We start from the raw sequence: 15,416 nt of genomic DNA, 5'->3' as shown, positions 1-15,416 counted from the left end.
TTTGTGTGTAGAAAATCCTAGAAATTTGTGAAGAAGTCATTATCAAAATATGTAGCAGTGGGCAAAGTTTCACAAGGGTTAGAAATTCATAGAACGTTTTAAACTTTGCGTAGTAGAATAAATGGTCATCAGGTGAAAGAAGATGTTACTGACTTATGTGCAAAAGAAAAAATGGAAAAAGTACTCAATCACCTAATTTGAAACTTTATTATACTCAGATTAAGATAGAAAGATGCAATAGCAGGGGAACGTTCAGCAATGAGAGTCAGAAACCGGGAAAGCCGGCCAAGGCGCACAAGCAGCTGTAGCGCTAAGTGAGGTTGATGATCTTCCTTGAAGAAGTTCCAAATTTTTTTTCCAAAAAAAGTATTTGTTAACAACTTGAACCTTTTTTGAAAACTTTTGAACACTTAAATTCCATATTAGGGGATATGTTGTTTGTGAAGGCGTGAAGGTTCTAGTTTGCGCTGGTAAGTGGCCAGAAAATTCGTCAGATTTTTTGGTGGCATTTGTTTACGAAAGCTTGTTGCTTATTGCAGATCACATCAGTGACTTTCCAAGTTTCTGATCCACATAAGAGAACAGGCTGGATACTTGTATTGAAGATTCAGAGTTTGGTCTTTCGGGATGGAGCATTAGAGTCCCAAATCTTTTTCAGTCTGAAGAAAGCTGCACGTGCTGTGCACACTGGTTAAATAGGTGAACTGTTCAATATCAGCAATTCACTCTGTGTTGCCATTCATCCAAATCGTTGAAGGTTCTGCCACTGATGTTTCCATGCGCATAAATTTTGTTTTTATTCACTTCAGTATAGAGTTCTCTGATGAGAGTCGCTATTTAATCTGGAACGCCGCTATTTTGTAGTGCCTTCCAAATTACACACCTATTTACGGATTTATGGTATCAAGTGCGCGCTCATCAGCTTTGTTATTTTTGAGTTATCTTATTGTAACTTTGATTTTTGCTAGCGGAGGGTGATCAGTGGAAATATTTATATTTGGAAGTAGTCTTTTGTTTACACCTTGTAGCATTCGTATGACTGTCGTACTAGTGACCCCTCAACTTCGAAAAACTCCGAGTGAAACAGCTACTCACAAAAAATCATATGTCAATTGATAATTTGAAGAACCAATTTTCATACATTTTTGGCGGTAAACCAGCCTGTAACGTATCGAATGTTGACTTCCAAGTGCTTATTTGTTTCTCGTTTACTGCCGTATTCTTGCGACTTTATATAACCTGAGATAAAATAATCTAAAAGAGTCAGATGGTCAATGATTCGATTGCCCTATAAAGCGCACCAAATGGTTACTTTTCCTGGACGTGTTGATGTTTCGGCAATGGTTAGTGGATACTCGCCGAAAACTGAATCATATTTTTCAAAAGAAATCTTAAGCATTTGTGAAAGCTGCTCCGCTGTCATGTTGAATTGTTAATCCAACTTAATCACAAAATAAATAATTTTAAAATGACGAGAGTTGTCAAATCGGCTCTCACAGAGATTAGTGTTGCCCATTTAAGGGCCTTTAAAAAACATGAAACAAGGCGTGGTCAATATCAGACCATTAACCGGCTTTCAGCGCATTTGTAAGAATCAAATTTGGCTGACATAATAGGGTTTGCGGATTGCTTACGAAAAAACTGAGATTATGTTGGTGATATACGAAAAAATCAATACAGTCTACACTCAAGAATAATAGAAACAAGATTGCGCCCATCATAAAGTCCGTGACGTCACAGTGGTAATATGGTTGTAGCAGAGAGATGTTAAATGTAAACATGAATGCAAGAAAAAAAAGAAAATACCCAAACAACACGCGAATAATTGGTACAAATGCGACGCCACACACACCGCGATTCTGTTGAATTTGCTGAGAGCAAAGTAGTGGCATCACGATCGGCGCCACCTTATTATTTTGTCCGTCGTGGTCTACACTCATGTGGCTTCGTTACCTGGACGACTGATTGGACGAATGAATGATTGACGAGTGAATGCGTGTGAAATGATCGGACAGAATTCTGTTGCCGAGTACCCGGTGACGTGGTTTCATTCCATTTCTCCAAACCTGGTAATCTGTCATCATTGCATTTATATTAAAAACTTATTTTCGTTTTATTATTTCTAAAAGCGATGAATGGACTGCCTGCTTACTTACCGTTAGTTAAAACAAACAATTTTGCAAATCATCTGCATTTTCTAGTGAATTAAAACAGTTTGTTACTAATTAATTTATATTTTTATTTGTTTATTCGTTCATTGTATAAATTGTTGGTATTAATATACAAGAAAAAAATATTACAGTGTGGCAGAATGAAACGTGTCTCTAAAAGGTAATAAATATTTACACGAGCGACGGCAACATTAAGTAATTTTTTAAATAAAGCATAAGAGGACGTATCGCAAAAAGCAATACAAAAATAATAAAAAAAAAAATGCATTTCAATAATCTCGAAAGTTTTTATAAGAAATAAAGCGCTTGGTACAATAAAATACGTAATTTGAGCATTTTCGATTTTCCACAATACAAATGCAAAACGGTCTGCATATGCTGTTGAGCTAAAATATCGAGTAGTAAACATTTAAAATTATTTACAAAACAAAAAAAAATTATTTAACGTTATAATTAAACAAAAGCATCGTTTCTTCATTCTTAACGATTTTGAACAGTAAACTCTTTTCATTTCGTAAAATTTAACTTCCACTGCGTAATACAATTTCAACCTAGTCTGCGGGTACTTAAAAAATATTAGCTAAAATTAAAAATAGCAAATAAGGGTAATTAAATTAAATACAAATATAAGAAATACAAATAATCAAATAGAATAAAAAATCATGAAATTAAATTGGTACAAATGGAATTAAATAACCCAAAAGGTTGGAAGAAAGAAATAAAAGTATTTTCGCTTGATTAAGCAATTATTGCGAAGTATTCGATCAGCGAGTAGACATTAAACGCGACTGCCGATTCACGACTGATGACAGACCTCAATGTACAAAGTGGCAATATATGTATGTAGTAGAGCACTAGTGTCGCATCCAACAAGTCTCGTGCCTTTTTATTTTTGTTTTTTCGTTGCCGCTCGCCAGTTTTATCGTTTGCTGTTGAATTTCGAGGCCAATGAGTATAATGACTTGAGTAGCTCCAAGGCGCGTTCATCCGAATTGCTACTGCCGCCATTGCTGCCGGCACTGCTGGCAGTGCTCTCCTCCGGATCCTCGACGCGTATTTCGAATTTCGTCGTCTCTTCTACGCTGCCATTTGACTGTGTGATGGCTGGCGGTAATGTTGTTGTCCACGTGCTGACATCTGTGATCGTGCTGGCAGCGGGCGCCGGAGAATTGGTTGTGGTCTCTGCCGTGCGCGAAGTAGTTGTAACCACTGACTGCGTTACCGCCGCCGCTGCTACCTTATCTCCTTTCTGATGCGACGTCTTGCCACTCTCATTGGAAGCCAACTTACTATCCATGTCGATGAGCGCATTCAAGAGATGCTTGCGTGATCGCTCTAATGCCTTGCCATTCTGATCGTCACATGTCTGTATGAGTAGCAAAAGCAGGCTTAAAACCTGACGATTATGTTCCGCCTGTTGCATAACATTCTTCAAATGCAATGCTTCCGATTCGTTGAGGCCGCCGAAGAGCTTGTTGGCGATGCGTTGCAATCCGTTGCTGGATGGTAGTGACTCTTGTGGCAGATTATATGTGTGGAATAGTTCTTGCCATGAGTCAAATTCGGGTGATTGGTGTGTGACAGTGGTGTGGCGTGTAGTCTCCTCAGCGGAACCGATGCGTGTGTACTGCTCGTTGGTACGCCCTGTAGTGCGTTGTAGATCTGCTGCAAGCACACTCTGCTGGCCGCGCAATGTTGTGTCCGGGACTAGTGTTGTTGTTTCTGTTTTCGCAAAACTCAATGAACTAATGGTGCTGGTGCGTGATTCCTTCATGAGCCCATCATTGATTGTGAGTGGATCGAGGAAGTCAGTCTGTGAAATGTGGTTCCAGGGATTCTCGGTTGGTTTGTTTTCCGTCTCGACATAAGCTGCACTAATTTTACCATTAAATGCATTGAAATTATTGCGTTGCATAACAAACGAATGGGTGTGTTCACCGTGAAGGAACTCCTCATGTTCGTTCGAGTCGTCGGAAGCTGGTGCTAATTTAGCTGATATCTGTTGTCTCAGTTGTTGTCGTGCGTCACCAAAGCGTGGTCTGAAAGTTGTCGTATCGGGTACTTCTGTGGTACTCAATAAATCATTGGATGGCGTGGAAAAGTCAAAGCTACTATTAATCTCGGCAGCAATGCTGGATGCAGTAGCAGTCGATTCGGTAGCTGCTGGCGATTGGGTGGGAAGATAAGTGGCGGCGGTGCCTGAGTTAAAGAGCGATCGGTCGGTGACGGTGATGGGCTCAAAGTTTGGTTTGCCGCTTACTATTGTGGGTTCCGTTGGTCTAACTGCTTCAAGCTGTGCACGGAATGTTTTGGGATCCTCTAAGTAGCTGGAGATCGCTTCCGAGAATACATGTGCGATTTGTCGTGAGTCTGGTGCTTCTGCTAGCTCACTAATCGTCGCACCAGTTGTACCTATTTGTGGGAAAAGGTTGAATTTATCACTTGGTGTGCTTGTCGAATTTGTACCACTTGGTATTCCTTTGCTATCATCTGTTGCTTGTCTACTTTCGGCATCTTGCAAACCGAATAGAGTTGAGTACTTATTGACTGTACGTTCACTTAATAGACTGGCACGTATATCATCTGCCTTTGTATTTACACCGGGTGTGGTGTTGGCTGTCGAATCAGTTGCGCTCTCAGAGACTTTGATGGGCTTAACCGAGTACTTCAATGTGGAAAGCGTGGTTATGGGTATGTTTTGGTCGGTACCCGATCTGCCATTGTTGTCAGCTGAGGCGCTAACCGAGTTGCTTGATGCTGCATTCTGTTCACCTGCAAAGTACTTGGCCAGTGAAACTAAAGCATCAGGGCCAGAAGAGGGTGGTATCTCTAAGCCTTCGCGCGTTTGTCCTTGGTATTTGGACAAGTCAACATCATCAAACTTGGTGTTCAGCAGATTAATAGTTTTAATCATTTCCTGTACATTGCGGGTAACCGAGTTATCGCTTTCAACGGCTGGTTGCGGTGCAAAGAGAAAATCGTCACCACCTGCATTCGATGTACCTTTCGGACGACCAGCGTTATGGGGCAAGTATGTGGGTCCCGTGGGCGCTGGTGTTGTCGAAGTTGTAATAAGATCTGCTGAGTCCGGACGCTTTCTTGACCGCTGCACTGATAAGTCGGCGTCGAATGAATTCTTTATTGCTTTATATTTTTCGGCAGATGATTCTTTATTGTAACGCATGCCAATAATGAGTGGACGAAGCGTTGTAATAGGTGATGCTATTGTTGTGGTTTCTTGTGAACTCACTCTTCTTTTGGATCCAATTGGTGACTCGGTGCCGACGTTATAGCGATTTGGATTCGGTGTGGAGGCTACAATATTCGATCCAACGACCGGAGAACCCTTAATGTAAAATCCTTTACCTTCGGTTGTCTTTGACTTAGCCACCGTTGGTACTGTTGGTGTATAGAATGGTGTGCTGCGAGTCGTATCCAGTCGTCGTGCTGTCGAATATGTACCGATTGAGTGGTATGGTGTGGTGTTTTGTAAACGTGACTCTGCAAAGCGTGTCGAGTATCGTGGCTCATTCGAGTCCGTGTCTGTTTCTGCCTTAATTGAAGTACCAGAGCGTGATTTGGCGCGACCCTCAACCGGAGTTACTTGTCGGAGTGGCTTCTCAAGGAGTGAAGGCTTTTTGTTGTACTCACGACTCTCTATACTGACTTCTCTAGATTCTGATGAACCAAGTTGAGGCTTCGAGTCCTCACGATAACGCTGTTGGCCACGTTTACCATCTCGTGCACGCTCGGTCGATTCTTTCTGATAAATGTAGCCACTGCGTGTAGGAGCGGAACGATCGCTGTTGCTATCACCGTTGCTACTCTCACCATTGTTACTATTATTTCCATTTCTATTGCTTTTTCCCTTTCCTTTGTCATTGCCATTTCCACTTCCGCTGCCGTTACCTTTTGCGTTTCCACTGTCATTTCCTATTCCATTTCCATTACTATTTCCATTACCATTTACATTGCCATTTTTACTGCTATCTACATTGTTGCTACCAGTGCCGCGCCGTCCATCCACATATGCGCTATTCCGTCCATTATTTCTCGTACGGGTTTCTGCCGACTTTACTTCCACCGCATCCACATTTGGCTTGTCATATCCAAAACTATTGCGTCTCCGTCCATCCACAAAAGATCCACTTTCTGCCGCTATTTGCGTCTCATCATTATTGTTGTTGTTATCGATGCTCGCCGGTATCTGCGTCTTTTCCCCCTTCAATTGCTTCTCTCCCGAAATATCCTCAAAGTCGACCGTTTCCAGCGAAGGCTCTTCATTCGAGTCGAAACGTCGTTCCGGTTTTGCAGACTGTCGTGGACGCGGTACTTGATTGTTTACTTTAGGTTTGATATTCAGACCACCGCCAACAATATTGAAGCCCTGCACCGGTACGGAGGGACGTATGCGCTGCACACGCTGTTTGTTGAGTATTTCTGCGCTGTCTGCATAGTAGCCTGGCGAACCTAAGCAATTGACCTTGAACCACCAGTCGCAAGTGAGTTCGCTTTGCTGAAAGATGGTACCATTCGGACAGAGAAACGATATCTTGCGACCCTCTTCGCAGATGTGAAAGACCTGAAAAGGAAATTACGTAAATTTAGTGTAATTCAATGATAATTTATATAGCGCACGCGTGCAGTTACCTGGCAGTCCGTTTCCATGTCGGCGAAGTATCCATTGCCAAATGAACGGCAACTAAATGTTGTCTTCGGTATGCGGGGATAGATAGGAAAATCAATACCTGGCCTACCGACTACACCCTGATATACCTCATAGTCAACATCCTCGTCGGAAGAGCGCTTCTTCAGATGATGCTTGTGGTCGCTGCAATCTGTGTGCGACTCATAGGGTTCCTCTTCAAATTGAGCGGCACCGGTTTGTTTAGCTAAAACGCGCGCTGGTGTACTCTCGCTCTGTGAAATGAGAAACAAATAAAAGAATAAACTCATTTTATTTAAGAGTCAACGTTGTTGCGCAATATACAAAGAGTGCGCTGTAAATGTAAAAGAGAATGCTGGGAGAGTGTGCATGTGTAGAATAGCTCAGTTTGTGTGATTATCGCGTTGAGTTTTGTAGAGCATAAATTGTTGAAAATTTAGCGTCTTCTGAGTAAGAATTTTGAAAAACTGTTTCTTATTTAATCTTAAAAATAATTCTCTACTCCGACTGTGACTTACTCTCGCTTCGGCGCTGCTGATGCTGAGAAATGTGACGAGCAGTAGAGCTGTAAATATAGTAGAAGGCTATAATTAGAATTGATAGCATTTTTTAATCGGTAAAGTATAATTTTTCATTGAGAATTTTTTGTACAATAAAACTTTATCCATAAGCATATATACACATACATATTTAAATAATTCTAATGAAATAAAATGAATTTCCTATAAAATGCGGATAGTTTAATTAAAAATACCCAGTGCACTTACATATAAGTAAATATATTTCATTGGTATTTTGATTAGACCTTTCATAATCAGTCCCATCAATCAGTGAATGAATTCCTCGATTTCCATGGAAGATTCAACAGTGCAATTACAGAACTTAGAAATGTCCACACCAATAATCTAATTTCTAACGCAATAAATTCAGTCAGAAAGTCAAACAGCGGGCTTTCGTTGAATGTAGCTTCAAATGAAAAAAATTGGGGAAAAATTGCAATTCGAATAAAAACACGTCATATATACATATATGTATGTATAAATATATAGTAGGCGCATACACCGTTTTGTTGGGGGCTTAGTCAAGATCTCTCTTCCAGTTTTATGACGTCTCTGAACGGCGAGTGGTCTTTTATGAGACCTTTTTTCATGCAAAAACACCTTCAGAAGTTTGCTATTACCTGCCAAATGGCGATCCCTATTACTTACTTTTCAATCATTTGGCATTTCATTTAACCACATTGGGTTTCGTACACGAGGCAAAAATAAATTAACTTTATGCTAGTTGCTATAGAAGCATGAAGACGCAAAACTTTGAACCTTCCTTCTCGGCGCATACAACCGCAATTGCCACTAAAGCCCACAACCGCAACAAGGTTTTCTAGCCGGTAGCATTTGGGGCAAAGACAAAGATATGTTACTGGCACCATTGAAGTAAATTACCCGGTGGGCTTAAAATTACGCTACACTTCCGCCTGGCCACCTGGCACTAGTGATTCGCAGTGGACAAAGCTTCAGACCTGTTAGAATACTTCCTCCTGAGGTCTCTTTTGCAACACCTTCATAGGAGCCTTGTTTTCGGCTGCGTTGTTACCATAGGAGCCCCACTTGCAAGAGTCTGAGCTATGTACATCCCAGGCGAGTCAGAAGACATCTCTTCGAGTATACGGACGAGATCCAGTACCAAACACGCCTACAACTACTGCAATGGGGAGTACACAGACTGAGATGAAACGACATTTATCGGAAGTCTCTTGCCACCTTCCTAAGCTCCTGACCCCCTAATGCCGTCATCGGAGTCTAACCACCACCCACTGCAGACGAAGAGCTTCAGCTGCCTCGAGGGACCTGCGTAATTTTTGCTCAATTCTTCTTCATCTTAATTGGCGCGATAACTACTTTCGCGATATTGGCCAAGTTTAACAAAGCGCGCCGTTCCTTTCTCATGCTAAGCGGCGCAAGTTGGACACACCAAGTGAAGCCAAGTCCTTCTGCTCAAGTCCTAGCTCAATTACGTTCTGGATATTACAGTAGCTTAAACTCCTACTTATCCAGAATTGACCCGGACATACTCAATATATGTTGGGCATGTGAAAATAACCCGCACGATACCAACCTCCTATTCATATGCAGCCGCCGTAGCTGAATGGGTTGTTGTGTGACTACCATTCGGAATTCACAGAGAGAACGTAGGTTCGAATCTTGGTGACACAGAAAAACATTTTTCTAATAGCGGTCGCCCCTCGGCAGGCAATGGCAAACCTCCGAGTGTATTTCTGCCATGGATCCTCAAAAAAGAAATACCTGCCGTCCGGAGTCGGCTTGAAACAGTAGGTCCCCCCTTTTGTGGAACAACATCAAGACGCACGCCACAAATAGGAGGAACAGCTCTGCCAAACACCCAAACAGGGTGTATATATATATTCAAACGCCCTCTTAAACACACTCACCTAACACCCGTCTTCCTACGGACCCAATCCGTCGAAGCAACATGTTTCTTAGGCCCGTCGTTAGACGATGATCGGTGTCTGCTATAACAACAACAGTTATGGAACTAATACACAAAGAAAGAGGTTGTGAGACAAACAACTATAGAAAATTTTATAAAAATTTCCTATTTGCAGTTTGTAGTTTTTAAACAGTGTTTGTTTATATGCGACAGACTCGGCTGAGTGAGTACCATGGCATTGGCAGTGCAGCCTCAAAATATTGAAATATGTAGATTTGATTTCAGGGATGTTCAAATCTCGGCCCAATTTCCTGTTGATAGTGGAAAAATGTGGATTTGACTCAAAATAAAAAAAAAACAAATTTAGCAATGAAAAATGGAGAAGTAAAAGAACTCTTATATATTTATAGAAAACGAGTCAAAATATATTGAAAAAAAAACATATTCATTGTGCTTAATATTTTTCACACACAATGAAGCAATTTTAGGGTCAAATCGGCACAAGGTACTGATGGGTATTAATAAATTTAAAAACTGAAGGTAGTCGGCCAACTAAGGTGTTTACAAATATGTTTTGAATAAATCGATTAAAAAATTATTTTTGGAATAAATCGATTAAAAATGCTCGAACAAGTTATTATAGTTTTTGTATATTCTTAAAATTCAGTACTTTTCTTGGAATTTTTACAGAAAAAATCTCTTTCTAGTATTAATAGGCTGCTACATAAAAACTTTCGAAAAAACGTGTTTTGAAAGTTTAATTCTGTTTGAAATTAGCGAAATAAGTAAAAAAAACTGACAATATGAAGCGGCAACGAATTTGGGTATTGAAAATATGAAATTCAATATTGGCTGAATTGAAGATTTCGCACTCAGTAACACTCACAGAAATTATTGTGCACAATTATGCAACCGCATGTACCTCCACACCAAATAATTATTTAATAAATTGAATTATTACGAATTAGTTACGCGATTGGACGCATCGGTATCGCGACGAATGCATACATATGTAAATAGTTTTGACTGCCACCGTGGCTGCCTGCACTTGTCTGCTCGTCTGCACAGCTGCTGCGCACCCAGTCCATTTGCTTAGCCTCGAAGCTGTTGCCGGTCGATTTGAATTGATCGGTCGATGTGTGATTAATATTGTAAAATTATTATGTATTTTTAAATGTTCATTTGTGCACACTTTTTAATGCTTAAGTTTCTCTTCAATATGCCAGGCATTGGTTTTATGCTGGTATTTCGTGACTACATTTACGATATATGTGTAGGTATTTGCATGCTCTTGTATGCTGTTGCGCAAAAATGTTCATCAATTTGAGTGAACTTTGGTGGCGTTGAAATTCGCAAAGATGGAGGGTCAACGCACAATGGCAAATTTAAAATTTGAAATTCCGAAATTATGTCGTTTTGCGTGCGAAAATTGTTAGCGTGTCACAATGGGTTGTTGGGTCAAGTTTGCTTACTATTCAATGTGTGTAGATGATTAGAAAATTTTACTGTGGTATTTTTTGTTGTCCGGAAAGTAACTGCCGATCATACCGGACTTGCTTGATGAAATTTTTATCATTGAACTTTTTTTATGTTTTTTAAAAATACAAATACTTAACACATGGGCTGAAAAGTCCCTTGACTTGGCAAAGAACTTTCGTTTTTTTGTTCAAAATTAGCTTTATTAATCAACGTTATTTCCACCAAGATTTCGAGCGAAATTTCTTACCGGCGAGCATTTTTTTAGGTCTGCGAACAGCCAGTAGTCGCCGGGACCAAATTTGGTGAATGCGGTCGACGTGGGAGCTCTTCGACGTTCTTATTTGTGGTCAACAGTGAGGTCTCTCAATATGAAGCCAAAACATTCATTTGATATCTTTACGATGTCAGCTAACTCACGCATCTTCACTTTTTGATCATTCAAAACGATTTTGTCTCTCTACGACGACGTTTGAAGTCAGCAAACCATAACCTTATCTGATGTAGCGGAGTCCTCATAACACTTTCCAAGCCTTTGCTTTGCTTCAAGCTATTTTTTCCCATCAAAAACCAGTGTAAAATGAAACACGGAATTCTCTTGGGTCCATTGCTTTGAAAATAACTAAAGTATCGTTACTCTTAGGCCAACAACTCACGAACCAATGAATGTAATCTTGTGAAATTTTAACAGCTGTCTTTTTAAGGTTGTTACTAATTCTACCATTTATGGAGTAACATCAAGACGCACACCACAAATAGGAGGAGGAGCCCGCCCAAACACCCAAAATGGGTGTACGCTCCAATTATATATATATATATACTAAGTGAAAAAGAGTTGAATGCAATAGATGTATTGATGCATAGATGGCACATGCATTAGACCCGGGACTTTTAAGCCTATGTGTTAAGTAGCTGTTTTCGTTTCGCGAAATTTTTAATTTATACTGATGGCTTAAAGGCTTGAGGTTTCAAATGACATTGCAAGTGCGTGCAAGTCTTGGGCTTTGTTACAACACTAAAAGGTGCTTTAAAGTCACGTATTCGAAAACTCACAATATTTTGCAGATATCAACATTTCTCATTCTTTGTTGCAAAGTTTGGCTGAAATTAAAGATCTTGGCTTTATTCGTTCGAATAATTTGAGATAACTACGGAGACTAGGCAAGAGGGAGCACAAATGAGTTCATACGAATGTGCACTATTGCTCAAGAGCTCTAGTTTTGGCTTATATGCAAATCTCAAACTACTATCCGTACAAGTAAGAGCTTGCAGATAAGTTGCAAGCAGCATACGTCGCAGTAAAGCCTCTCATAAGCCAGATATGAACTGCAGATATTTTTTAATAAACATAATAAGAAAATATCGCAATTCGTTAAAACAGATTTGGTTTCTTTCGCATAGCACCAGTTTATAATTACATACGTTCCTCTGATTTTAGGCTACATTGAAGAGGTGCATGCATATGAAATCTAGGAACATTCGGAAAACATTGAGTGAATCAAAGGAAACGATGTCACATTTAAAATATTAAAAAGTAGTTTTAATCTTTTGAATATTGAGATTTCAATTTGCATTTGTACAATAATTTACTGCAGACATATATGACTTATTTTATGCACACTTTATTGACCATGAACTGGTTACTAGTTTGATTGGCTGTGATATTGTTGAATAAAAGTTTTTTATGTTCCAAAAAAGCAGTATTGCTATTAGAATTGTGATTATGGCAGATCAAGTGGCATACTTGACAACTCGCATTGCAATGAGTCATTCAACGCGACACTCGAAAAATCAATAAAACCGTATAGCTGAGTTTTGACATAAATGAAAACTTTTGTACGATGAAATACCTTAAATGCATAAAATCTAGAAAACCTCAATTAACATAGAGTAAAGCGAAGTCTTGGCGGCCACCGTAACCGAATGGGTTGGTGCGTGACTACCATTCGGAATTCACAGAGAGAACGTCGGTTCGAATCTCGGTGAAAACACCAAAATTAAGAAAAACATTTTTCTAATAGCGGTCGCCCCTCGGCAGGCAATGGCAAACCTCCGAGTGTAGTTCTGCCATGAAAAAGCTCCTCATAAAAATATCTGCCGTTCAGAGTCGGCTTGAAACTGTAGATCCCTCCATTTGTGGAACAACATCAAGACGCACACCACAAACAGGAGGAGGAGCTCTGCCAAACACCCAAAAAGAGTGTACGCGCCAATTATATATATATATATATAAAGCGAAGTCTTTTAATGGATGCTTAAGTTACACATTTTCGCCAAATTCAGATATGGCGACATAAAGGATACAAGAACCAAATACGCGTATAATAACGATGTAGGACGATTTTTGTGCAAAAGTACTTTATTCGTCAGTGTCCGAATTAAAAAATCTTAAAAGCAACGAATAGCTTAAATTAGTTCGCAGAGAGAATGCAGTTACAGATGTGTGTATGTAGGTATCGATTAACATTGCGATGAACAGTGAGTGAGTATAAATAAGTATGTGTTGATAATATTGTATGTAAATGGGAGTTAACATAACTTATGAATGTAGGTGAGATCACAATGTAACTGCATATACATATTGATATGTAATACGCGATCGATGGCCATTACCGGAGACTTGTGAAAAGTAATGGGAATTTTAGCCACTTAAGAATTGGATAAATTGGATAAAAAGTAGATACTTTTACATAGTTAGGACATCTTAAAAATAAATTATTTATTGTTAGAAACTATCGGAAGAGAATGGATTAAGTATTGAACATTTTAATTAAATGATCAATGCCCTTATTAATGAAATATGTTTCTTTCTTTCGATGTAGGGATTAGTATAAAAATCAACTTGTAGAAAATAGAACGAAATTTCTGAAAGAAAAGAAATGCAAATAGTGCTGGAGTATGAAATTAAATTATTTAAATAAATGAATGTTCTTAATTTTCCAAAGGTGGCCGGCAAAGCTTACTCGCGCGAATAGTACACACAACACACGTATTCTTACGATCTTAAAATCAGTCGTTGTTCTGACACCAATGAAGCAACATAACTAAGTGTCGGCTGCGCTGGCATATGCTACAGTGGACATACTCATACTTGGATATATGTATGAATAAAATTATTGAAAATACGTGCTTTATGATTCCAAATGCTTTTACACACAAGGCGGTGCATAATTAATCATCCAATTTGATTTGCTAAATAAAACAAAATTTTTTTTTTAGTGATGGATTCCTTTATTTTGACCTATACGATCCATTCCTTGTCTCTTTGTACATCAGTTGTCTATGTCACAAGTGTCAATGCATGCGTGATAGATGCACGACGCTATGTGCAAAATTTATAAATTTTCCAATAGGGTGGTTAATTTTGCGCCGCCTTGTGTGTAAATGTAGAAATTTGTCGTTGGTTTTTATTAATGGTGCAACTAATGTGAAGTTTCTAGCCTTATATTCAATATTATTCAAATGTATTTTACAAATAAATACTTTTAAAATGGCACTTCCGGTTTTTTGATTTTCGCAACTTACCGCTGAACATGAATTTGCTTTCAAAAGGTGGGGTTTCCATTTTAAAGACAGAAAAATCTGCAATTAAAAAAAAATTAATTAATTATTTTTCTATTTTTTTGTTTAATTAACATAATATTGCGTGGATTACATATTTGTTTCATGCTAGGTTGAAGATGGCATAATATTATACAAATTTTAATTTCTAATTTAATTTTAATTTTGATATTTAAACCTGCAGTCAAATACCTCATTAAAAATAAATAAATAATGTTGAAGATGCATGGGTAGATCATTGTGATAGAAAAATGTATTCCAGCATTACGAAATTTCTTGACAGTGGGGCCAAATTTCCAAATTTTCATCAAAAACATCTTTAGTTTTAAGCCGCCTCCGAATGGTAAATGACCTTTATGGGGAGCTTTATCATGGCAGAAATACACTCAGAGGGTGACCGCTATTAGAAAGAACTTTTTCTTTATTTTTGTGTTTCATGCAGGGAGATTCGAACCTACGAACGTACCTTTTTATCGAAGAGCACAGAAACAATGTGTGTCGTTCCAATGAATTAGCATGAAAATTTCTTTCAAATTTACATCACAAAAAAATCTCGTGTTGCCAATATTCGGCTGAACTACTACTTTAAATACCACAAGTAGTGTTTAGATTTTATTTATTCATAGAAATTTAAACTTTGATAAAGCGACGAGACAGCAAATCAAAATGTCCGGTCGAACAAACACTTCTTTCTGCATTTTTCTGGTGAGGTAACTTATCTTCCATCAAAAGCCTCTGGCAATTGATTAGCGAATCCGCTGGATTGCTGCTCATCTTGAGCAAAACATCCACTTTGCGTGCCTAGTCACACTATCGTTCTTGCCCCGCTTTGCTTACCCTTCGCTAGTCGACAATTGGTCACTATTGTGATGCTTCTTAGCTGTTTTTCAAGTGTGAAAGCGGAAAAACGTGCAGAAGATGCGCTTTAACCTCAGACGCCCGGTAGGAAGCGACACAGAAAACAAAAAAACGATAAACAACATACATAACTATGAACATACATGCATACCTACAAACGCATGCAAACCAGGTACAAACGCTTAAAGCGCTTCGCCGCCAAATGTTGCATAATAGTAAAAATTCGAGAAAAAAGT

The 15,416-nt window shown here is 39.0% G+C and overlaps 1 protein-coding gene across 3 annotated transcripts in view; it reads right to left on the bottom strand.

The window, feature by feature from the left end:
• Window positions 1–2,250: 2,250 nt before the first annotated feature.
• The window catches only part of LOC128861516 (uncharacterized), a 115,088-nt gene continuing 101,922 nt past the window's right edge, over window positions 2,251–15,416 (bottom strand). For all 3 annotated transcript variants that reach the window (XM_054099722.1, XM_054099714.1, XM_054099705.1), the window contains exons 3-6: window positions 14,287–14,343; window positions 7,356–7,402; window positions 6,822–7,091; window positions 2,251–6,753 (exon numbers count right to left, since the gene is read on the bottom strand). In XM_054099722.1, coding sequence (XP_053955697.1) covers window positions 3,091–6,753; window positions 6,822–7,091; window positions 7,356–7,402; window positions 14,287–14,343 — 4,037 coding nt within the window. In that variant the 3' untranslated portion in view covers window positions 2,251–3,090. The remainder of the gene's footprint in view (window positions 6,754–6,821; window positions 7,092–7,355; window positions 7,403–14,286; window positions 14,344–15,416) is intronic.

Source organism: Anastrepha ludens, chromosome 2 (genome assembly GCF_028408465.1).
Source record: "Anastrepha ludens isolate Willacy chromosome 2, idAnaLude1.1, whole genome shotgun sequence".
Classification (NCBI taxonomy): Eukaryota; Metazoa; Arthropoda; class Insecta; order Diptera; family Tephritidae; genus Anastrepha; species Anastrepha ludens.
This window is presented reverse-complemented; position numbering and strand designations above follow the sequence as displayed.